Consider the following 26,149-nt stretch of genomic DNA (forward strand, 5'->3'; position numbering starts at 1 on the left):
AACGTGCTTATCTTCTTAGCTAAACACACATGTCATGCACTTGATGAGGTCATCACGCCGTCACCAATTCCAAAGAATATTTATGAGATTATCAAATAACTCTTAAATGGAATATTGTACTGTGACAGACCTATAATGACTCTAATTTTCATGAAAATGTAGTGATTTTTCTGCAAGATATGACAGAAAATAAAAGGGGTTCCATTATTTCTAAACACATTGTGTGTGTGTGTGTGTATATACACACACACATACTGGTTTTCATTCTATTCTTACTACCTTGTAAAATTAAATGTAATACATAAAGCATCCCTTGTATACCCATCCTCACTCCTCTGATACTGCTTGCATTATTTAAGATACAGTAGGAGAGAGTGTTACATTACAGGAGCATACTCTCCTATTAGCTATTAAGATGTGTGACATGTTGTAATATCTTTTAATAGGCTAAAACATTTTTTTTTATATATATATAGATTAAGTTGTATGTGATTTCGCACAATCGTAGGGCTTTTAAATGGTCTGTTAACAAAGAAAGAAGACCGCATTGCAACACCAACGTTAAATATTTTCTATTTTCTGCCTATTGCAAAATATAGGATATAATATACCATATGCAATGAAAATGTATAGTATCTGTTACCTTTACCAGCGAACGGAAATGTCATTGAAACTCCGTCGTTACATTCAGCCAGCGTTTGTCAAGCAGTTGCTCTCAGGTGCTGCCGCATCGTGACGTCATTCTGTCGTCACCTTGGCTGAATGCCACGACGGAGTGAACCCCCGCTGCATGCTTTCAAACAGATAAGCAGAAATGACATTGCTACCCTCCGTAGTTTCGGTATGGGAAAGGTTAATCTGTTCACAAGCTGGGCATAAGGTTTTTGAGTTGAAGCGTAACAGAATTGTTGCAGATCTGTTACATATGTGTATAGTGTACAAACTAACACTTGATATTGTAACAAGCTTGGGAGGCTACAAGCCACGAGGGATATATGTTTAATATTGGGATGGCTAACCAGCTTGGCTACATGATGTTGGATATAATTAGCTACAGTTATACTGCAAGATACAAACATTTGAGGCTATAACTAGATGTGGTCACTGAACCGCGCCCCGGGGATTATACACATTTTGTGTGTGCCTCTAGTCTGCAGCATTTGACGGGCACATGTAATAAGGGTTCTGCAATTAGCTAAGATGGTACTTAAATAAGCATGATTGCCAGTTCTCTTTCTGAATATAGATGTTAACTGCTTTTCTGTGACGACACAATAAAGAGGCAGAGCAAATAGAAGTACATGAATTACAGCGGACTCATTGGATACAAAATTACTATGTAGAGTAAGGCAGTAAAACAATTCTCTATCTTGCATTAAGAAGTGTGTGAACGGTAACACATCAACTGGACATAACAACCACTGTGCAGAATAGTGCAGCGTTTTCTCTGCGAATAAGAAAACAATTCTGTACTTTGTATTAAGTCTGTGGGCAATAATGATGCTATAAACGTGCTAGATGTTTGGCTACTTCTCACAGTTTTGTATCCATCATGCCTTCAAGCATTAATATAGACTCCACTTGATAAACAGGAGGATATATATATATTGTGACAAACGCCCCTCTTTTGTAGTGCTGACGTCTGTCTGGGTTCTTCCCGACACAGTCTTCTAGGGTTAATTATACAACAAACAGGATCATGCAAAGTATTATGCTGCTTAACTCAGGCTTCTGCCTGCTTTATTTTCATCCAAGTAAGGTACTGCAGCTTTAACATGTGTAGGTTAGAGGTACTCAGATACTTTCATTCAGCAGTTCACACATTTCAGTGTTACAATATTTCCCACACTGTTATTTCAAGAAATAAAACCAAAATCATATAAGCAAATCCTATCCCTTTCAGGGATCTAACTACACATCAGAATCAGTCTCTCTAACAGCTGCTGGCCAACTAAACTGGTTCCCCAGCTTAAAACAATGCTCTCTCATTTAGGGACACAAGATACAGCACAGTCTTTTAGCAACAGCAGTAATCATTTGTTTTGTCTTATCTGTTCATGGTGTCCAGGCAAATCCTCTGGTACTGTCATACGTGGAGAGGCCGTCAACCTCGATACTGGATGCAGGAGAGTAGCGACACCCCCAGCCCCCAGGCTCCAAGGAGAGAGAGTGAAATGCAAAACCTCTCTGCTCTAAATACCTGTGCATGTGATTAGAAGAGCAGGTGAGGGAGCACTAGAGCCATTGTAATCTGTGGTCTGGATTTTCCATCCAGCTGCCTGAGGTAATGGGAAGCTGTGGAACGGATCATTTGTAACTATTCCTGCACTTTCTGCTCTAAAATGGGGCAGAAAGCTGCCTAACTTCTTTGGACTATGTCACATATCCCCCTCCCCAGCTCACACCTACTGGGGTGAGCGACCATGGACCTCACTGGGGTGAGCGTCCTACCTGAAATACTTGAGCTAACTCCTCAGTACAACATTAAGTATTCACATGACACGAATATGAACTTCATTATATAATTTACCAACTGAAAGGGCCATCAACCCTGTATATTAATTTGTAGTTTAGCTACATTTTCAACACCGAGAACCAATATAACACTGTACCCTTGACAAAATGCTTATTCTAGAGGCCTAATATACCTTAACTACAATAGCTTATTTGCATAGTTAAGTGTCCGTGACATAGTCCACACGTGTAATAAAAAAAATAAATCGGTCAGTTCCCCCAAACATATTTTTTTTTTTTTTTGACTTCCAGTCTATTGCATCCTTTGACTTTATTTCATAGCCCGCTGCAACCTGCAAATGACTGGACTGTTTCTTTAGCTTCTGATGAGACCCTTGGACCGGATTCTCCTTGGCTCCACAGTGTGGTCCAGATTGGTGAGATATGGAACTATTCAGGCGCCGTGTTAACCTTCGTTGTTTTTTCTTTTCAATCTTTGATTTCCCTTTTGTGGCCATTACCAGGCCTTTGGGTTTTGGAGACCTAGTTGCCTCTGTACAAACGTAGTCCATATTAACCACGTCATCAGGATCTGTCAACAAGTTTGTTTTTTCAGGAACTGCCACCCACTTGGCTAAAACATCTTCTGTGGTGTCCTGGGTGTGTCCACTAGTTTGATAATCTTCTGGACAACGTAAATGAAATTGAGGATCTGGATTTTTGAATCCCAGATCAGGGAGAATATTCTCAGGAGGGTGCCTATCTGTTTCTGGAATAACAGCAGCACAATCAAAGTCAATTCTTTCTCCTTCCTCTTTGTCATCAGTGAGGGCATTGAGTTTACGTTCCCTGGTCTCCTTTTGTGACCGTGTCTCTTTTAGCCTTGGAATCTCTTTCTCCAACTTCATCTTTATAGCAAATCGTAATATTGCAACAGCATTGAAGATACACGTATAGGAACGTACAGCTTGCTTGGTTAGGAGGTAGGATTGATAGCCCGACTGAACCACTTTAGCCGCTTCTCCCATGTCCGTCATCTGTTTCAGAGCGAGGTTTAACTCTGTTTCATTTTCTCTATTCTTGACCTGCAGCTGCAGGTGCTCCTTCTGGGTCTTGTCCAGCTCCAGCTGCAGCCGGGCCCCCTCATTTGCCGTGTGGTCCAGCTGCTTGTAGATATCGGCCATCTCGCTTTCATAGCGCAATGTCAGGCAGACCACCTGACGGACGGAGATCTCCTCTCTCTTGGCGCACTGTATCTCGCGCTCAGCCATCTGCTTCTGCAGCTCTTCAACCTGATCGTGCCAGACCTCCCTCAGGGTCTTCACCTCTATCTGGTGCTTGCTCTGGGTTTGCATCAGCGCCTCCATTTTTTGGAGCTCTGCAGTTTGTGTCGCCTGGATCGCCGCTGATTCTGTATTCTGCAGTGCTTCCTGCATTTCTAACTTTTCCTGGATCAATTGCTTCTCCACTTTTTCTGCTTGGTGAAGCTTCTCATCACCTTCACTGATCTGGTCAGTCAAGTCTGAATTTTTCTGTGTCAGACTTACATTCTCTCTTTTTACAGTCTCTAAATTACTCAGGGTATTCTCATGGGTTTGCTTCAACATTCCCAGCTCTGTGTTCAGACCGTGGCCCTCCAGGCGCAAGTGTTGCACCTCTGTGCTGAGCGCATGAACCTCTTGTAGAGCCTTCCCGTATTTCTGTTTTAGGATAGCAATCAATTTGTCAGACTTAATCTGTTTTTCATCCATGGTGACAATTACGGTGTTGGCCTTTTCCAGACTAGTCGTCACCTCTTCCAGCTCACTCCGTAAGAGAGACTCTGTTTTCTTCAAAGCCTCGTGCTCTTGTAAAGCTGGAAGTATACACCTCTGTAACTCGGCGTTCGCTTCTCGCACCTTATTGTTAGACTCTTGCTCCTTCTTCCAACATTCTCGCTCCTTCACCAAATCCTGCCACAGGACTTCATAATTATGGCGGGCAGCTTGGAGTGCAGAAACCAAAGCCTCTTTATCCTGGTTCAAGGATTCAGCTTCCCTCTGCTCCTCCTTTTCCTTTGCCACTGTTCCCGTGACAATTCTACCGATCACTCCGGTCTGCAGCACATCTCGGCGCCTTTCTGACGCATGTCCTGACAGCGCAGGTTCAAGTGGCTCGGTCACTTCCCCTGTGACTTGAGGGACAGTTTTCTTTTTCTTCTTCTTTCTTTTTGCTTTATTAGCTCCAGAGATATCAGTGGTACTGGGCACACGCTCACTGGTATCAGCTTCCACATCTTGCTTGCACACATAGGGCGTTGCTTGCTTTTGCAGCTGTTTGTCTTTGAAAATTTTGGGGCACACATCTTCCATGTGACCTACTTTATGACAGGCCCAGCATACTAAATTCATCTGTGGGTACGGCTCTCCTCCAGGGGCCACATACGAGTCGTCATCATCATCATCATCATCATCGTATGGCCTGAAGGGACACTGTTTTTCATGATTATGTACATTACAAAATAAACATTTCACGTCGGCCATTTTAGAAACCCGGCAGGAACAATTTGCTAGCTGCAATTTCACTCCCTTCAGCAACTTGCATACAGCACTTTCTAGCTGCAAATTCACTCACTTCAGCAAAATGCATTAGCTTTACAAACAGCACTTGCTAGATGCAATTTTTTTTTTTTTTTTTCTTCTTCAGCAAAACATTTTGGTTTTCTGTTTGGGTTCAGGGTGCTATTGCATCCACACTTCGCACATTCTCTGTGTATGCTAGAAGCACAACTGATATACACATAGGGACAGACTTCACTCATAGCATCTGTACTTTAGTTCAGCTCGGCGGCCATTTTAAACCCCAGCATTTATTTGCAAACCCACAGACTTTTTAGTGTCGACCCGCATTCTCCACCATATGTGATAAACGCCCCTCTTTTGTAGTGCTGACGTCTGTCTGGGTTCTTCCCGACACAGTCTTCTAGGGTTAATTATACAACAAACAGGATCATGCAAAGTATTATGCTGCTTAACTCAGGCTTCTGCCTGCTTTATTTTCATCCAAGTAAGGTACTGCAGCTTTAACATGTGTAGGTTAGAGGTACTCAGATACTTTCATTCAGCAGTTCACACATTTCAGTGTTACAATATTTCCCACACTGTTATTTCAAGAAATAAAACCAAAATCATATAAGCAAATCCTATCCCTTTCAGGGATCTAACTACACATCAGAATCAGTCTCTCTAACAGCTGCTGGCCAACTAAACTGGTTCCCCAGCTTAAAACAATGCTCTCTCATTTAGGGACACAAGATACAGCACAGTCTTTTAGCAACAGCAGTAATCATTTGTTTTGTCTTATCTGTTCATGGTGTCCAGGCAAATCCTCTGGTACTGTCATACGTGGAGAGGCCGTCAACCTCGATACTGGATGCAGGAGAGTAGCGACACCCCCAGCCCCCAGGCTCCAAGGAGAGAGAGTGAAATGCAAAACCTCTCTGCTCTAAATACCTGTGCATGTGATTAGAAGAGCAGATGAGGGAGAACTAGAGCCATTGTAATCTGTGGTCTGGATTTTCCATCCAGCTGCCTGAGGTAATGGGAAGCTGTGGAACGGATCATTTGTAACTATTCCTGCACTTTCTGCTCTAAAATGGGGCAGAAAGCTGCCTAACTTCTTTGGACTATGTCACAATATATATATATTTAACATCATATGATAAGCAGTCAAGAAGATATTATAATACCATCTGCCAATACAAGCTTACTCAGTTGGCGAGCAGGTACCATTACAACAGCACTTTAAGCATTCTGTGATTATTCATTTAAAGGTGTTCTGTTGATATAACCTTTTTAATAGTTTACTTAATGTATTTTAGACTGTTAGTACTTAGCTCATTCACTCAATAGTGATTTTGTGCATGAAGACAGTAACACAGACTGTCTTTATGTTTAAGTAAATTAAGCTACATTAAACATTTATGTAGCAGATTAATAATTATCTTGAGCAGTACATGTTTGATACACATTGTTGACAGCAGCTAATCTATCTTATTTAAAAGTGTCTTCTAAGAAAGATTTGTAAGATAAGTGTCTTTTTGAGCACGCAATGTAACTTAATGTATTTCCCATAAGTATTTGGTGTGTTTAACGGATTGGTCATGGATATCAATACCAAGTCCCTCTATACAACACTGTTTTAGCTTATTTACTAATAAAAGGATCTTAATTGTATAACTAATACCCATACAAATTACTAGGAGTGCATTAATTGGGGAATCTTTGTTTGTGTATTTCTAGATTCCCATTCCCCAGTAGAGATGTCCGGAACCAAAATACAGTCGCAAAGTTTGTAGTGTTTTTTTATTTTTATTTTTTAACCCGAATTTGATTAGTTGTGAAACTATAAGTCTCGCACGGTATAAGCTTTAAGTGAAATATCGCCAGTCAGTGAATGAAACATGGTGTGCACCATATTTTTAGTATCAGCATTAAGCAAATCTAGAGATTTTTGAGAATTTAGCAAATGAAGCAACTCTGCATTGCACATTGATCTAACGCTTGGTGAATTGCTTGCAAATTCTGACATGGTCGCAATTTCCCCCCCCCGCTGAAAAAGGGCAATTTTTTCCCACTTTGCGACCTTGTATAATCCCCAGAATTCTTATACATGTATCACAACTGTCGGTTTCTATTTATTCCAACACAAGACATGGGAATGTATGTGTAAAAAGCTAATAGAATATTACTGGCAAGATACAAATAAATATTAAAGAATATCGCCCAAAATCTGATTTTGAACCGCTATTTAAGATTGGCAAATGACTCTGTTTGCTGTCGAGTCTGTTGCTTCTATGCCACTAGAGGGCAGGTACATCCACCAATACTACCAAGGGAACAATTTCCAAGTATTATGCGTTCCAGCCAAAATATTCACTGCATCATTTAACAAAATGTTAGAATATGCCATTGTATGCTGTAGGCAGAGCACAGCAATGTGGTAAAGAAGATATATGGATTTTTACTATGGCAAATCATTTTTTTTAAAGATACTAAAAATAAATAAATACCATATGTAGAAATGTTTGTGTCCTTATCTTTCTGTATCATGTTTTCTTATTGTAATTTAGAAATATTGTTGCAGGTGCAGCCAGCTGTACAGTAGATGGAATTGTTTTTCAACCAAGAAAAAGTTGGTGAAGCCAAAATAGGAAGTGATATTTGTATAATAAAAGAATAAACTAAAGACATCTTCCCAGGAAAGTGCTTAGCAGGCAGGTAATCTAAATTAATCAGGGTAACTCACTCACTGGGGTGCACAAAATAACGAAGATGATATTATATATGAATTATGTATTAAATAATACAACCGAGGATGCTATAAAATGATTACTCATTGCTGGGCAATGGTCATTTACTTTGGTGCAGAGTAAATGAGTACTTCGGTATTAGGTGATACCTTTTTTATTTGGACTTAATTCATTTACTTTACACAGTCATGAAGACGTATCAAGAATGTGACTTAGATACACTCACCTTCGTCATAAGAAAATACCGTATAATGGAATACACAGATCCACTGACCTTTCTCGAAAAGAGGAAACTTAGACATTCAAGTGGCCATTTCCTAACCTTTTCCTGGTTCAATAATAGTAAATAGTAAACGTGGCATAGTATTTATCCACGAACGGATGTTTCTTCTACTCTTTTTGCAGTAGGTCAGGTTTGAAAGCGATCTCAGCTTCAGCACAGGTGGCTCAATCAGTGGCTCACTGATTTAGCCACCTGTGCTGAAGCTGGGATATCGTTAAAACCTGGCAGATTGGTGGCCCTTGAGGACTGGAGTTGAGAACCCTGGCTTAAGCTAAAACAATATTTACCAGGGTAAAATCAGCCACAAAGGAGTAACCTTCTGCTAATGTGCACTTTGCATTTGGCACTGCGCTGTATAAACAGATACATTCATTTGCTGCAGGATTCTCACACAACTGCAGTTATAGCTCATACATTATTATGGATTATTTTGAAGATCTCTCCCATTTTAAGGTTCCACCTGTTAATAGCAAATGGAGGGTATTTACTAACGTTAGATTGAATGATTTGTATACTGGGTTGTGTACTTCATTGTGGACATAGTAGCGCTATGAATGGAATGTATGAATTGTTCAGTGAGTGGTGGGTGTGACGCTAAAGCCAGGATGCTCCTCGGTGGGTGTGGCGCTAAAGCCAGGATGCTCCTCGGTGGGTGTTGCGCTAAAGCCAGGATGCTCCTCCGTGGGTGTGGTGCTAAAGCCAGGATGCTCCTCGGTGAGTGTGGCGCTAAAGCCAGGATGCTCCTCGGTGGGCGTGGTGCTAAAGCCAGGATGCTTCCTGGTGGGTGTTGCGCTAAAGCCAGGATGCTCCTCCGTGGGTGTGGTGCTAAAGCCAGGATGCTCCTCGGTGAGTGTGGCGCTAAAGCCAGGATGCTCCTCAGTGGGCGTAGTGCTAAAGCCAGGATGCTTCCTGGTGGGTGCGGCGCTAAAGCCAGGACGCTCCTCGGTGGGTGTGGCGCTAAAGCCAGGATGCTCCTCGGTGGGTGTGGCGCTAATGCCAGGACGCTCCTCCATGGGTGTGGCGCTAAAGCCAGGACGCTCCTCGGTGGGTGTGGCGCTAATGCCAGGACGCTCCTCGGTGGGTGTGGCGCTAAAGCCAGGATGCTCCTCGGTGGGCGTGGCGCTAAAGCCAGGATGCTCCTCCATGGGTGTGGCGCTAAAGCCAGGATGCTCCTCCGTGGGTGTGGCGCTAAAGCCAGGATGCTCCTTGGTGGGTGTGGTGCTAAAGCCAGGATGCTCCTCGGTGGGTGTGGTGCTAAAGCCAGGATGCTCCTCCGTGGGTGTGGCGCTAAAGCCAGGATGCTCCTCCGTGGGTGTGGTGCTAAAGCCAGTATGCTCCTCCGTGGGTGTGGCGCTAAAGCCAGGATGCCCTTCGGTGGGCGTGGCGCTAAAGCCAGGATGCTCCTCGGTGGGTGTGGCGCTAAAGCCAGGATGCTCCTCCGTGGGTGTGGCGCTAAAGCCAGGATGCTCCTCGGTGGGTGTGGCGCTAAAGCCAGGATGCTCCTTGGTGGGTGTGGCGCTAAAGCCAGGATGCTCCTCGGTGGGTGTGGCACTAAAGCCAGGATGCTCCTCCGTGGGTGTGGTGCTAAAGCCAGTATGCTCCTCCGTGGGTGTGGCGCTAAAGCCAGGATGCCCTTCGGTGGGCGTGGCGCTAAAGCCAGGATGCTCCTCGGTGGGTGTGGCGCTAAAGCCAGGATGCTCCTCCGTGGGTGTGGCGCTAAAGCCAGGACGCTCCTTGGTGGGCGTGGCGCTAAAGCCAGGATGCTCCTCGGTGGGTGTGGCGCTAAAGCCAGGACGCTCCTCGGTGGGTGTGGCGCTAAAGCCAGGATGCTCCTCGGTGGGCGTGGCGCTAAAGCCAGGATGCTCCTCGGTGGGCGTGGCGCTAAAGCCAGGATGCTCCTCGGTGGGCGTGGCGCTAAAGCCAGGATGCTCCTCGGTGGGTGTGGCGCTAAAGCCAGGATGCTCCTCGATGAGCGTGACGCTAAAGCCAGGATGCTCCTCGGTGGGCGTGGCGCTAAAGCCAGGATGCTCCTCGGTGGGTGTGGCGCTAAAGCCAGGATGCTCCTCGGTGGGTGTGGTGCTAAAGCCAGGATGCTCCTCGCTGGGTGTGGCGCTAAAGCCAGGATGCTCCTCCGTGGGTGTGGCGCTAAAGCCAGGATGCTCCTCGGTGGGTGTGGCGCTACAGCCAGGATGCTCCTCTGTGGGTGTGGCGCTAAAGCCAGGGTGCTCCTCAGTGGGTGTGGCGCTAAAGCCAGGGTGCTCCTCAGTGGGTGTGGCGCTAAAGCCAGGATGCTCCTCAGTGGGCGTGGTGCTAAAGCCAGGATGCTCCTCGGTGGGTGTGTTTAGTATTTACCTACCTCATCCTCCTGCGCATTATTTACTCTAGCTGGGTCGGGCTCCGCTTTCTTCCGCAGTGAGGGGAAAACGGGGGGTTGGTTGTAGGAGATTTTCCTTGTTTTGCCCTACCTACTGCCACCTCTCAAATGGCGGAAAGAAAGCTTTGCGATACAATTTAACTAAACGCTAATAAGCCACGATTTAATAAAGCCTTTTTTACATTTTAGCGCCAGTGTTGACCTTATGCATAATGCAAATGAAGCTATCAGCGTCTAGTGTAAAGTTAGTAAATAACCCCCAACGTGTCCGTTACATTAGCGCAGGGGCGGCCAACTCCAGTCCTCAAGGGCCACTAGCTGTTCAGGTTTTCAGGATATCCCTGCTTCAGCACAGATGACTCAATCAGTGTCCCAATCATCCTGACCTGTTGGTGGCCCTTGAGGACTGGAGTTGGCCACTCCTGCATTAGTATCTACTTTTACTAACTATTCAAAGTAAATAAAGAGTTAAGACACAACGCAGCGTGTGGTTTTTATAAGTTATTCTCATATAACCTTGACATGTTTCAATAGAAATTCTATCATTCAGTTGTTTCCTAGCAACTAAGTCTCCTGAATGAAAATGTTCTGAAGAACTTTATAATGCTGAACATTTCTGCGTCTCCTAATAATTAACCCATTCTGACCAACTCTCTATTTATCTGGGACTTCCTTGACAAATATGCATTTTATGGACTTCACAAAATGTCCCTCAGTCTATGTGTAAGAGCCGCTCTTCTTCTCGTAAACCCCAAGAAGAATGGCCACATGTTAACCAGTGTTAATGAATCTCTTCATCGCCATGTATTTCATGTTTAATTAAACATACTGTATTGTAAGTTACACATCTACTTACCTTTAGGATCTTATCCCCAGGCTGAAGCACACTGGATGCTGGCCCATCAGGCTGAACCCTAGTAACAAAGATACCCTATAAGTCAGAAGTAACAGAGGTTAGGATTCTTTTACAAGTATACTAGACTAAAGGCGTAAGGTGAAATTCTACTCAAGCTGGATGATGCCACTGGAACTCCATCAGAAGAAATGACATGAAGTGTAGTTAAGAAGAGTAGTTGATATACAGAAAGTGTAGTTAAGAATATATGTTGCTATTGCTTTGAAATGCAATTCAACATTAACACATGCTTACACCACCTACAGAACATTCTGGAATATATCTACACTTGTCCAACTCTCAAACTTACTGTTGCAGATTACAGAATAGAATTGTCTATCTATATTGAAAATGTCAAATTACTGTCCCATTGTCTTTTCCTAATGGTAGTAAGATCATTCATGACAATATTTCCCTACTAATACTGTAGTACAAGAACACTACTGCAGATAAATACTCTTCTGCTGATTATCATTGTGAATTAAAGCCTTGTGAGGGAAGACACAACATCAAACGATCAGACATGATCATGCTTTGCAGATTTTTGGGACCATCTGTTCACTATTTCTTAAGTGAATTAAAGTAATTTACAGACTAGTCTTTGATGATTCATAGCTATGAGTATAAGAAATGTACAATGTGAACTATGTTTTGTAGGGGTTGAGTTTATAAGACTAAAAAAAAGGATAAATTAAAACATGATTTAAAGAGTGTTGCGAACTTCTCAAGAAGAATAAAAAATGGAATTCAGAGTGTCAGGAGTAATCTTAACTGCGAGTAATTAAAACCTCATATATGCCAAACTGTTCATTTGTTTATTGGAAAAACCTTCACCAATGGACTTTGGATGACATAAATTCTTGTTAAATATTAATCAGAAGCGCAAAAGTACCACTGTAGATTTGTCATGCCTAATACTTATTGTCACTTTTTGTTTTAAATTAAAAAGAAAAAAGATCTTCAACGTCTGTAGAACACCAATATTGACCAGAAATGCCCCACAACATCTAAATTGCCATTTCTTTTTATCTAAAAAAAAAAAATAGTTATTAGCACTGCCCCAAAATCCCACTGGTGTTTCAGTGGATTTAACACATTTTTGGTCCATGTGAAAAAAACCTAACTATTCTTTTTACGTTTGCATTAAAAATAATGAGATTGTTCGGATATTTTTGCCCCAGTGTAAAACTAAAATGAAATATTGCCATATTGATGACAGGTGTATTGCGCACATCACAGACAGCAGCCGCTGCTGAGTACAAAAATGTGTAGCCACATCTTCCCTTTATGGCACTAATATTATAAGATTGATTTTTTCTGTGGTCCAGGCTTTAGTTAGATGCTGAAAGATTCTTTACAGATTCTGTAACCGTTTGAGAAGTGCAATGCTTTCCTTTTGTCATTTCATGTTATCCTTCCTTTTCTGGATCGGTGTGTTTTGGTCTCAGTGGAAATCACAACTTGTCAACCATCCAGCTGGACAAGCAACCCATTCCCTTGGGATTCCTGTCTTCATGCTTGATTCAAGTCTGGCAGATTTCTGATCCGTTTGTAATTCTGATTATAGGTCCCCACATTTGCTTGTGGATTCCGCATTTGTCCCTGAGGAAGCTCCGTAATAGGAGGGAAACGCGCGTTGGACGCGTGTTGATGATGTCAGCCCCTTTCATGGGGCTCTTTTAATACAGTGTTTGTCAGCCGGTCACTAGATTAGCCAAATATATAAAAATTAGTGTAATGGCTGGGCAAGGATTCCTGAGTGGTTAGGACCTGACTAGGTGGTTATACTGCCCATATTAAGACACATGATATGACATCAATGGCCACTACTACATTCACTATTCTATTAGGCTAACAAGTGAAGTGCTGGGCTTATTTGCTCACTCTGGCTGCGTGCACCTTTAGCAGCCTCTCACTCTCCAGTTTTAACGATATATTGGAGCATTTAAATATAAGAGACTGTTTGGTTGCACGAGTTACTTTATTTAATTTATTTTTAATAGTTATCACATTTTCTTTTGGTAATATATGTTTTAAGTATATGATATTAAAGGTTATATTTTAATATAGGTAGTGTGCATTTAAGTGAATTTCTTTTGGAGTACAGGCCACTGTACCCCTCATTTTTTTCTTGGATTCCGCATTTGCAGGTATTTTCTGTATACTTAATTGCATTCATATTTCAGCATTTGGATGGACTGTTTATTCCGCGTGAGGTAGCGCGGAATGTCCGACATCTTCACACCCGCAAATTATCTTCTCATTTAATAAAATGTTACGGTTTTTACGATCATCGGCAATAAAACGTGTGAAATAAACAAAAAATGTAGTCAAGTTAATTTAGTATAATGAGAATAACCAAATTCTAACTTTTGCACTTATACTTGCCCTAAGCTTGCAAATCCCCGATACCCAGGAATTGCCTAGAGACTGCAGGGGACACACATACAATCTCAACTTTTTGTCTCCCAAGTAATATTTTTGTGAATTTCTACACAACACTGTTGAGATAATAGGGTAGTTTAAACTGGTCGAATGAAAAGATATCAATCATCTTAATGGCTGTTTGAGAGGAACTCCCAGGATAAGGTTGGCTAATAATACACTTCTAATCTATAGTAAGTGCTGGAATAGCATTCAATAAAGACAACTTCCCAATTAGTGTACTGTATGCCACCACCAATCAAGAATACCTATAATATTTGTTATTTACAGGTGTGGAGGTTATTAAAATGTTGCATCATTTTCAAATCAGAGCCATTCTATCACAGCTTCAGACATTTATCCCTTATAAGCTTCATCCTCATCATACTTTCTTTTGTGACTGCACAAAAGGTTTATAAAGGTGAGTGGAGTGTCAAGAAAGCCAACTTCAACAGGATGAAAGGACGAGCCAAAGAAAAGAGTGAGACGAATAAGAACTATACATTCAACATATTGAATAGATATTCATTCCTGCTGTGTACTAGCCGAAGAATATAAAGGAATAAGTTACCGGTGTCACTATCTCAGCCTACATGATGGCGTCACTTTCCTCAATGTGATTAAGAACATTACAGATGTAGCTAACGACTAGATCCAAAAGAATACATGGTTATTATTCTTTTGTTACAATGCTCTACACCCTTAGCTGTCCACGCAATCCTTAGAGTGTAAATCACATTTTATGGATAAGTATAAAGAGATATTTCTTTATGGGTGAAAGATAAAAGCATATTTTATTGTGTGCACTTCCTTTACTTTCTGCTGAAGTTGGACCACATTGTAGAGCCTAGAGTACGTCCACAGGTTAGCTTAAAAAGCGACTGATTTACTTAGAAGTGTTTAACAAAGGATCCCCTTCATAGATGTATAATGCATGTTAGGGTCAGAACTTACAGTTTCCCACATTACTGCGGCTCTATTCAAGAGAAATATTTGAGCAAAATGCAAAATGATAGCCTCAAATATGATCAGTTATCGGTGATAAATTAATCTGTCCATTCTGATTATGACAGACCTATCTTTAGTAAAGTCCACTGCCAGACACTGCTGTTTATTCGCATAAGATAGTGTCTTTGATTCTGAAAGACATACAATACAATGAACGTTGATTGTTTTTTCCATGGAGGTCTTAGTCTGTCCACATGGGGGAATTCTCTTCACTGTTGATAAGTCTTCTGAGAGTTCCTATTGTACGATGTGTGGGATATCCTCTCAGGTATATTATAAGGATGCACGATTTCTGCTTTGCAATGAAAATGCCCAAATATGCTCTATGTTGTCCAGTCGTGTTTCAATATCATTGTATTGTGGTTCCAAACGAGCTAAATAATAACTCTAGAGACTAGCTCTTAATCTGCTTGGTCGTCACAATAAGCCAATAAGAATTTATAATAAAAGTCCTAGTGATTAATGGGTTCAACACTTTCAGATCAGTCTTCATCAAATATTTGAATGTCTTAAGGATTTCAATGAGTTGCTCATCCTCTGCTGCAATGTGTATTATAGAGGAATCTCCCATAGCAATGAACAGGCTGGGAACCTGCAGACAATGCGTATCTGCCATGCAAATGTGCAAAGCTAAGTGTAATTAACAAAAGACCATGAAATGTATGCTAAGAAAGTAAAGTAAGAAAAACAATAGTGATTAAGAGCTCCATAACACAGCATCACAGCCATATTTACTAAGCGGTGTTATGTCATAAGGAATGTTCTGACCCGTTCACTTAAATGGGTAATAATGTGTCTTCAGGTGTCAGAAGGTGGATGGCACAGCAGGCTTGGTAAATATGGGCCTTAACATGAATGCACCAGGGCTTCCTGTGTGGTTCATGATGCGTGTCTTGTGTACATGGTTGGTTCAATATTACGAACATCTAGTACCATAACATGCAGGTGCTCTGCTCACAAACTGTCTCCACAATGCCTTACCTTGTCAGACGGTTTGAAAGGATTTCCTTGTCCACTTAATCCACCACTTATACTAAATCCAAGGCCAGGATTCTTTTCTAGTCTTACACAGTACTATGTTAGAAAGACAGGGAGAGAGAAGAAAAAAAAGCTGGATATCCAGAGCCAAACCATTTTCTAAAGAAAATCCATTCTGAAATGGGCTACTTCATTTTAAAGATATCACATCAGAGGAAGAACACTTGGTGGTCTGGAAACTTTATACACATCAACATTCATTTCAAATTGTATGTTAAACCAACAAACTGTATGTTAAACCAACAAACTGTATGTTAAACCAACAAACTGTATGTTAAACCAACAGATTGTATGTTAAACCAACAAACTGTATGTTAAACCAACAAACTGTATGTTAAACCAACAGATTGTATGTTAAACCAACAGATTGTATGTTAAACCAACAGATTGTATGTTAAACCAACAAACTGTATGTTAAACCAACAAACTATGTTAAACCAACAAACTGTATGTTAAACCAACAAACTGTATGTTAAACCAACAGATTGTATGTTAAACCAACAGATTGTATGACCAACAATCCACTTTTTACCTGGATGAATCTAAAAAGTATAACATGACATTAATTACAATAATACATAGCATTGAAACACATTTGTAGCTGCTGCAATGTTTGCTGTATCAAAATAAAAAAAATCCCCACAGAGCATTTCAGATGAGTTTAGAAACTTCCAAAAGTCTCTTAGTTCGATGCCCTTAAAACGTTTTTTTCATGCTTGTCCAATAAAAGGTTTCAGAACAAGAAACCGTTTTTTTCCCAGGGCTAATAACCTGATAGATCTCTGCACCGAAATACAAATATGAAGACATATATCAACATAAAACTGTCACTTTTATTACATTCTCCATAATTTTATAGGTATGCAATAAAGCAGAAATGGTAGCTTGGCTCGATGGTGAGGCACAATGCCCGAGACTTGAATGTTTCCAGTTGTCTGATGCACAACCCAGGGTGATATATAGCTCTTATACAATATCGTATAATATTGTATTGCTTACTGTCCATGCCGTTTTTCTTCTTGAATATTCGATAGACACAATGTAACAGGGAGCCCACTGTAAAGCAGCAGGAATAAGAGCAGAAAGGGACTGGACACCACTTTACTTACAAACGAGACACTCGCAAAAGTGCTAAATCGAAAGTGGACAAAATAATGGCCCTGATGGACTAAATTTATGTATACATAAGAAGTTTATGGCGAATGTCCTGAGTGAGGTGGCTAGCTACACAAGGACAAGATGATGGGGCAGATCTAAGTATACTTAGCTGGGTTGTAATACCACTGGTGTTTGAATTTGCATTTTTGGAGCATTAAATGAGGGTGAATTACAAAAGCTGATGAAGGAACATGATGGTTACTTAAGGACATAAAACTACTTCTGGCGCCGGAAGACACCTGAAGTGAATGAGCCATAATGCGTTTTATGGACTATCAGTGTTTAGTAGATATGGGCCATCATTTTGATCTGAACTACAATAGAGATGGATGGGATCTTTGGGTTATTATTGACCTATATACTGCACTGCTGAAAACACTCCTTTATACAACACGTGGAGAGATATCTGTGACCACATGTGAGATACCAGGGAAATCTGTGAATCTGAATATGCTAATTATATGCAAATGATTTAAATAACCATACTTCCGTTGTGTTTACAGGTCTCTTTCCCCTCTCTCTGCATCTGGATGTGAGTTAACACCATCTTTAGGTTTCACTTAACTAACATAATGTTAAGTCCCTGCTTTAACATGAATGGACTTTAGTTGGAGATGTGCTTTTACAGGGAATGCCTCTTTTGCATCTCATTATAACTGCCAGCTGTTATAGGTAACACAATGCTGTTTCTGGGTGTAAACATGACTTAATGTTACATGATTGGCCTTTGAAGGAACACATTAAAGCATAACGTGTCCTTGTTTCACTTAACGGAGCCCTAAGAAGGGTTTAAGGCAGGGGTGCTCAACTCCAGTCCTCAAGACCACCCAACCAGTCAGGTTTTCAGGATATCCCAGCTTCAGCACAGGTGGCTCAGTCAAAGAGTGAGCCTCTGATTCAGCCACAAGTGCTGAAGCAGGGACTGATTGAGCCACATGTGTTGAAGCAGTGATATCCTGAAATCCTGACCTGTTGGTAGGGCTTGAGGACTGGAGCTGAGCACCACTGGTCTAAGTTTTTACAGGTTTTACAGTATTCAGAGAAAGTTCCAGTCATCACTTTATTGGTGTCTGTGTTAATAAATCTTACCATTGTTTACACTTTCACCATGTGCTTTATTAATAACATGTTTTACCAGGAAATAATACATTGAGAGATGCCTCTCATTTCCAAGTATGTCCTGGGATACTGTTATGGATTTTATTGTTGCTGGCATTGCTAGATGCTAGTTACCAGTTAGTCTGTGCACAAATACGTTTCTTGTTACAATTGAGTACTAAGAATGCTAAGAATTGGATTACCAGAATAAAGCAGATAGAATATTATTACATCCGCCACCAAATGTATGAGTTTTTACAACATACTGTAGCACGCACCTGACCCTAAATAACTGTAGAATATGTAGATTCCTGCTGTTATTGACTAATGAGCATACAAGAAATCCTTTGGCTTTTCAGGACCAACAACCGATGAATAATAGGATTCTACAATATAGTAATGTATCACAATTTGCATTTTATTTGTATTAAGTTAGTGCATCAGAGCAGCATCCACATGTTTAAAGAGCATGACCAGGATTCTGTGTTCCTGTTTCATAAATTCAACTTTGCGATATGTTTTTATGTTTCCAACATCTGGCACAAGGGAAAAGAAATGAAGGGATTTACCGAGTGCTGGACCTGAGGCTAATCTAGCGTATCGAGATGATATGGCTCTATTAATCCTTTCACTGCCGGGGCAGCCTGTGTAATGCACAGCCCTGCAAGTGGTGGCGGGCTCCTCTACCTCTCACAGGGTTCAACACAGAAGGAAACACAGTAGTACAGGTATGGCCAACCCCAGCTCTCATGGGCCACCAACAGATCAGGTTTAAAAGGATACCCCTGCTTCAGCACAGGCGGTTCAGTCAATGACTGAGCCACTGATTGAGCCACCTTGAGCCAGATATCCTTAAAACCTGACCTGTTGGTGGCCCTTGAGGACTGGAGTTGGCCACCCCTGCAGTAGTAAGATACCTAAAATTAAGAACATCCCAGTAAGATACCACTCAATTACCTTGTATCTCAATATCAAAGCTCACCAACCTTTTACTGAGCCTGTATGTCTTTGGGATTGACATAAAAAAAGTTTTTTTTCCTTTCAAATAAACAAGCAACAAAGACCCATATTTCCTAAAGGGAGCTACGTTTCAGCACTCCTGCAATGCCATTTAAGGCATAGATGCACTAAAAGACGTTATTTAACTTAATGTCGCTTTAATCGTAACGTATGTCCGCTAAAGAGAATAAAAACATGAACGCACTGTTAGTCCTTGAAATAACATGTGTGTGTGTGTGTGGGGGTGGGGAGGGGGGGGAAGAGGCTCATTTCTACACCTCCTCCAAACACACCTTTATACAAGGTGGTGAGATACTGCACCTGTGCACAAAAAAGAACCCACCTGGAAAAAATGCTAATTTGCATGTTCTCCCGCTCCCTTATTTCAGGGTCTGGGTGTGAGTGACGCCACCGTTCGGTAAGGCAGGTGTTACACAAGCCGTGTCATCGGAGTGATAACATGTAGCACTGTTTAGTGATTAAAGACATTTGGTTGCAATTTCTATTATCTTCAACAGGATAAGCTGGCAGTGTAAATCTTTTTCATGAAACATAATGTTCATTTTTTTTTTATATATATTGTCATGGAAACTCTGGTTCCTATTGTTGAAGACATTGTCTAAAGAAATGGCGTGTAGGGTTTAACAGATTATATCCAAGGTAATTTAGGGCACGTATAATCTCACCTCGTGACATTCTTCCCCTCGGAAAAGGTCTGACCCACTTCTAAATTTACCCTGAAATTATTCGCGCCCCAATTTACCTTGAGTATTCTTCTGCAGACCTTTGGAAAGCCTGATTATTTAGCACTGCGACCAACCTACGGGCTGTATAACAATATTCTTTATTCTTAGCCATACGTGAGAATGTCAATGCTGTGAAGACTGATTGCACTAAATCTTTCCTTTAAAGAGGCAGTCCATGCGTTTTCTTCTTCTTTTTTTTTAATGCAGGATTGAAGCAGGGGGTCTCTGGAGCTGAACCCCATTAATTTCAGCTCCTGGGACACCCTGCTTCCGGAAATACCTCCGTAGTGCCGGTAGCCGCTCCAGGGTTCATGTTATGCTTTGCAAAGCTCCGGGCCCTTCTTACCAATAGGAAACGTGACGTCACCCGGTGCGGCTTCCTTTTGGCCCATGTGACGCGTGAGCTTTAAACTGCAGGATACTGGCACCCCCTTCGGAGGTAAGTATCTCTGGAAGCAGGGGGTCCCCAGAGCTGAAATTAACAGGGTTCAGCTGTGGGAACCCCCCTGCTTCAAACCCTGTTTGATTAAAAAAATGAAGAAAAAAAAAGAGCATGTATTGCCTCTTTAACAGATCATAGTTTGAAGACAAAACAAAAAATGACACAAACACATGCAGATTAACACACACAACACTATCAGATTCCTTTAACTTTGCCCTAATACTAAATTCATCGATTCCTTAGTTCAGGAACAGATTTGGGTCATATATACCCACATTACATACTTTGATAACCATTTAACAGCTTTCGGGGGTGTTATGGCAAACATTGAGGTGTGTTTAAATTGCAAGTGAATCCCTTTGCTGCCCGAGGGTCAAAAAACACATTTCAAAGCAATGCATAGCTGCCCCCCCTTACCCTCCTGGGGTATACTCAGGATACTAAGGGGGTTATGCACAAAGCAGTGATAAGTGTTTTTAAGTGAGATAAATGCCTTTATGGTGCAATATTGCGTGTAGCGCGATTCACAAAGTAGTGATAACACTGCAGTATCGCGCTTAAAAGGCTTTTTATCATGAAAACACAGTTATTGATAAAACAATTGCGCCATAAATTGCGCCATAAAACATTTATCTCACTTAATAACACTTATCACTGCTTTGTGCATAGCCCCTTAATACTCTGATCCTCCTTGCTCCATCACACAGCATTTGATGTATTTTTGCAGGTATAGTTGTATTAGATATATGGGCATTTTTGATACTTATTGCAAGCATCGTATAACATTATTTATATGGATCCCTCTGATATGATGCAAACAGCAGATATCTCTGAAGCAAAGTTGATCCATAGGGCAACAATTTATACTATATGACCCGCCAGTCATTTTTTGTTTTATGTTTATTTACATAAAAAAAATCTAAATGCATAAAATAAAAGATATATATATATATATATATATATTATTCATACATTAATTTCCCACCAAGTGAATGGGAATACGAAAATCTTCCATCCCCAGAAGGTGTTTAATTTAGTAAATACAGTATATTCCTAGATTTTATTAATAGGCTATACTTAACAAATATAAGAAGGTTTCCTACCTGCTCTGGGTATCCGTCCATACTTCTTTGTCCTTTAGTTTGGATCAAGCACCGTCCTGACTGGGGTCCTCTCTGCGCAGAAGGGATCTGAATAGGCAGTGGGGACTGATACTGCTGTATGGTCACTTTATTCATACCCCCATCATAATGCTGCTGCTCTCTGGATCTGTGCTGTAGGCTCTGGGATCCCATTAACGTCTGGATATGGCTACCTGCCTGTGGGTAATGTAACCCGTTAGGCAAAGCTTCAGGAAGCTGAAAAGAAGCAATTGTTACATCTTACACGTTCGACCAGAAGCTGCCCTGGCGCCCGTCCGAGGTTTGCCCCTTATCTTGCCAGCAGACATGTGCAAAAGTTCACAAATTTGGTAAAAAAAAACCTGGAGATTTGTGACCTGCAGAAAAAAGGTCAATGTGGGCAAAAACCGCCCAGATCCCACGATGTTTTCGCCTGCGCGACATTTGTTACAAAATGTGTACTTTCCAGTAAACGGAACACAAATGTGAATTGACAAACTTCAAAACTTCCGGGTATTCCAGAAAACCTTGCATCTTTAGGAAAGTAACATACAGCTGTAGTCATGACTTCAACGCTCGTGGGATGAAAGGATTAAGGCGGGGGGGGGGGGATCCTATTCAGAAGCATCCCCCTGCAGCGTGATGGCGGCAGACACTGTCCCCAGCGCCACAGACTTTTGCTTTTTCGGGTCACGGCGCTGGGAACAGCAAGTCTTGCTACATCTGTAATAAAGAGTGGGTTCTCACAACTACAATGTTTGTAAAAAAAAATTGAAAGCAAAACATTTGCTTAGAGAACCGTGGCAGCTTTGCACATCTCTGCTGGCGTCTACGTGGGAATAAATAGTCTTAGATTTGCATGTAATATTTTTCAGGTTTTTTTTCTCTTCCCTACAACTAGAGAAATGTCTGAGCTCTGAAAGGTGCAGACCACGACATTCCCTGTTATTCACATTTGCTTAAAGAAGCATATGAATAGCACTGGATTATCCTGGACACATAATACATAAAGCTTGGCCCCCTGCAGATGCACTTACCAGAACTCCCTCCTACTGTCTCTGTACGTTCTCCCTACCTACCAATTAGACTGTAAGCTCTCCGGAGCAGGGACTCCTCTTCCTTAATGTTACTTTTCTGTCTGAAGCACTTATTCCCTTGACCTGTTATTTATATTATTTGTTATTTATATGATTACAACATGTATTACTACTGTGAAGCGCTATGTACATTTATGGCGCTATATAAATAAAGACATACAATACAATTCAGTGAGCAGTATACTTCATGTATATATGTATGTATGTGTGTATGTATGTATGTATGTGTATGTATATCTTTATTTATATAGCGCTGTCTATGTACATAGCGCATCCCAGCAGTAATACACGTGACATAATAATATAACACATAATGGGAATAAGACATAAAAGACAACATTAGGAAAAATATCCCTGACCCGAAGAGCTTACACTTATCTTTCTGCAGCAGAACTCTGACAGTTTCTGCATGTGTTTTTAGGGGTTTGGTAGAATAAAACTTCCCCGATCTTGTAATATTATAGATTGTTTACCTACCTAGGAAAATATATTATCAACATATTCTATGGTACTGTATGCTACCAAAGCATAAAGGCAATTCTTCAAAACAAGGGTGTTTTTGCCGTTTTACACATGTTATTGCTTATGGGGCCAACAAAAGTATTGCTATGCATGGTGTGGCAGGCCTGGTGATATACTCCGAGGATCTTGCTAAAGCTTTTATTTCAAATTCCTGTGCACATCCCGCTGGAGGAAGAACCTCAGCAGTATTACCCAAGTGCAGACCTCCAACTGAGGAACATTTTGTCTAGTACCCTCTCTTCTCATATAACAGGGGGGGGGAGGCGCATATCATTCATGTCCAGTGCCGTCTTAACGAGCATAGGGGCCCCATGCTAATCTATGCACAGACCAGGATTTAACACTAATTTTCCGATCACCCGTCTCAACATTCAAATCTCCCGCTAACTCGGTAGAAGAAGAAACATTACGACTTGTAGCGGAGAGTTGGTGGGGCCCAGTGCACTGCTTTGCCCCGGGGCCTATAATGCTGTTAAGACGGCCCTGTTCAAGTCCTCCAAGATGTAATAATGCAAACCCCCAACTGTTAAAGATCTTAGAGAAACAGTTCTGTAATGTTCATGAAATGTAAAAAAATATAATGAAACTTCTTTGCCAAATCTGTACCCTGTGAACATGTTGGGTAAGAGCTTTTCAATTTGTCCCATTCCTGCATTGTAAAGTTTTATTAACGGTGGGGAAAAAAGGAAGACGCAGATACATCCATTTTTCACTTGTGCAAAGAGTAGATTTATCAATTAAAATATTATCTTTGCACAATTGCTAAGCCCCTGATTTATATTGCCGCTACATTACGTTCTTCCAGGATTTATGAAAAATAACTTAACGTTTTGTTGTAAAATCTTGTGTAATTATCCTGCAGCATTACCATGTCCGTGTGACCTTAAATCTAATTAATTCTCAATGAAAAATGCCAGTGTGAAATGATACACTTTGCCATGAGTGCAGCAAAAGAATGATTTATAATGGGGTTTCTTTATCAACAGTACCTTAAAGAAATTCTACTTCTAATTCCCAAGCGTAATTACTAGAATATTTTAGTGAATATTTATTAGTTTTTCTATGTTTATTTTTAAATTAACAGTCTCTATCCACAGTCTAATTTAAGGCATGTGCATAAAGTCTCCTGCTTGTATCGCTCCACATATCATGCATTTTCCTTTATATCATTACTACCTTCTTAGTAATACTCTCTGGCGGCACATCCCTTCGGCCCAGCGGATAAGGATTCCATTGACTCGGAGACAGATCCTCTTGTCCATTGTCAAGAATGTTGCTCTGTTGTGACGGAGTCTGTGTTTTGTTTCAAACAAAGAAAACATTCTAAATCCTTATATTAAAGAATTCTTAATGTGAATTCAAAACAAACTAATCATGGGTTTCTAATGCATTTTGTAAGATAAATCAGATAGCCAAATTAGCCAGTATTGGTTTCATTTGGAGTATATTTGCATTCAGAAAATCGACCATTGGCATCCTCAGACTAATCAGGTTCCTGGGACCGGAATCCACTCCCTCCAACCTCCTAGTAGAATGATTTATTAAAATGAATATCATATCTGCATTCTATACAATTACAAATTATTCATTCATTTGGGAAAGGTCAACTTTTCATGCACATTAGTCTCATGAAGCCAGGTAAGATTATCACAGATTTAATTCAGTTGTGCACTGGTAAAAATAAAATAATAAAGCGTACTTAATAAAATATTTGAAGAATGGGAAAAGTGAAGAGCAAAATTGGATTAATTCTATATCTAGCTGTGATGCATTCTTGTAATATATTTCCTACAGTGACACAAAATTATGTGTCTGTTCAGCTTGTCTGCTGTTGCAGTGAAGGTAATGATTCATACTCTCTGGATCATAGCCCTTAAATAATACATGTAATAAGAAGAAGAGATAGGACAAAACCGGGTGTGTGAAATTAGAACCTACCAGAAATTACGTTCCAAAACCAAAACTCATGTGCCCATCTGTACAGTGGAAATTAAAACTTGGGGTGTTTCTTGCCACAACCTGTTTTCAGTTATATTATTGACCTATTTCAAGCTTTGTCGTGCATTATTATGCTATTCTAGCATTTCCCTGATTATTTTGCATGGTGCATTTTTTGGCAAAACCATAACGTGTGAAACGTCCGACCCTTATTAATTAGGACAAAAACTCATCTAAATCCTGTGCAGATAGCAAAACATGATTAGAATAATTATACAAGTGATTAATATAGTAATTAGCTTATATTATGACCTGGAAAGTTAACACTGGAAGTGCACGCATTTCTTAGCAAAATTCTCATTTTCAGCAAAGACGGAAATTCTTTGCATTTTCAAATAGTCATGAAATCATCAGATTTCAAAGAAAGTTGAGCCTAATGGAGTTTTTACAATATCTAAAAAATATTTTGAATATTTTGAATATTTTAATAACCCCCCAATACTTAAATTATAATACTTAAATACTATAAATAGGGAACCACTTCTGTTTCACATAATTTGTGTGCTGGTATAATTATTCACTTTGTTAATATATATATTATAGTGTGTCTACTCGTCTAGTACCACTGTAACAGTAAATTCAGTTCCAGTGGGGGTTAATGAACAATACCCTTTAAAATCCATCTCTTGAAGGAATCTCTCATATATACATACCATCTCAGTACCAGTAAACCCGTTCCACTTGAGTTGTTAAAACCGTTAGGTCATGTATGGGCATCACCTGACCTGTTTCTACTCTCTCCCAGTCAGCTCCTCTAACAGTATTATGGGTTTTAAATGACTGTTTGTACAGTATATAGACATGTGAGGGTGGGGGATGGGCAGGCTAGAGGTGGATGTGGTTGTGGTCAGGGTGGACGTAGTTCAGTTAAATCTGTAAAAGGGTGCTACTACACACAGTAGCATTAATCAGGTGAGGGCAAATGACACATCCCACCGCCTGAAATCCTCTCCTGTCTTGACCATGACCCTCAACCTTTACAGAGATTTAAACTTGGAATTCAACCCAGTATTAAAATCCAGGTGCAGATTGAGCATCAAATTGTCCGTTCTTAGGAAAAGCCACCTAGTGCTGCCACAAAGTCATCTGAAAAATCCAGATCATTCTTACCACATTCATCAGCATTGTTGAACGCTGAACAGTTTTTGGATTAATAGTACAAGACTCTGAAGAGCTGTTAGGAGTGGTAGATGAATAGAGGG

The 26,149-nt window shown here is 40.8% G+C and overlaps 1 protein-coding gene across 6 annotated transcripts in view; it reads right to left on the minus strand.

Annotated features, from left to right (window-relative positions):
• Positions 1 to 26,149, minus strand: part of LRRC7 (leucine rich repeat containing 7) — a 241,668-nt gene that overhangs the window by 19,996 nt on the left and 195,523 nt on the right. For 3 of the 6 annotated variants that reach the window (XM_075615837.1, XM_075615839.1, XM_075615840.1), the window contains 4 exons: positions 24,126 to 24,242; positions 21,313 to 21,567; positions 15,710 to 15,802; positions 11,258 to 11,332 (listed from right to left, as the gene is read on the minus strand). In XM_075615837.1, coding sequence (XP_075471952.1) covers positions 11,258 to 11,332; positions 15,710 to 15,802; positions 21,313 to 21,567; positions 24,126 to 24,242 — 540 coding nt within the window. The remainder of the gene's footprint in view (positions 1 to 11,257; positions 11,333 to 15,709; positions 15,803 to 21,312; positions 21,568 to 24,125; positions 24,243 to 26,149) is intronic. The other 3 variants (XM_075615838.1, XM_075615842.1, XM_075615841.1) reach the window with 2 other exon arrangements.

Source organism: Ascaphus truei, chromosome 10 (genome assembly GCF_040206685.1).
Source record: "Ascaphus truei isolate aAscTru1 chromosome 10, aAscTru1.hap1, whole genome shotgun sequence".
Lineage (NCBI taxonomy): Eukaryota > Metazoa > Chordata > Amphibia > Anura > Ascaphidae > Ascaphus > Ascaphus truei.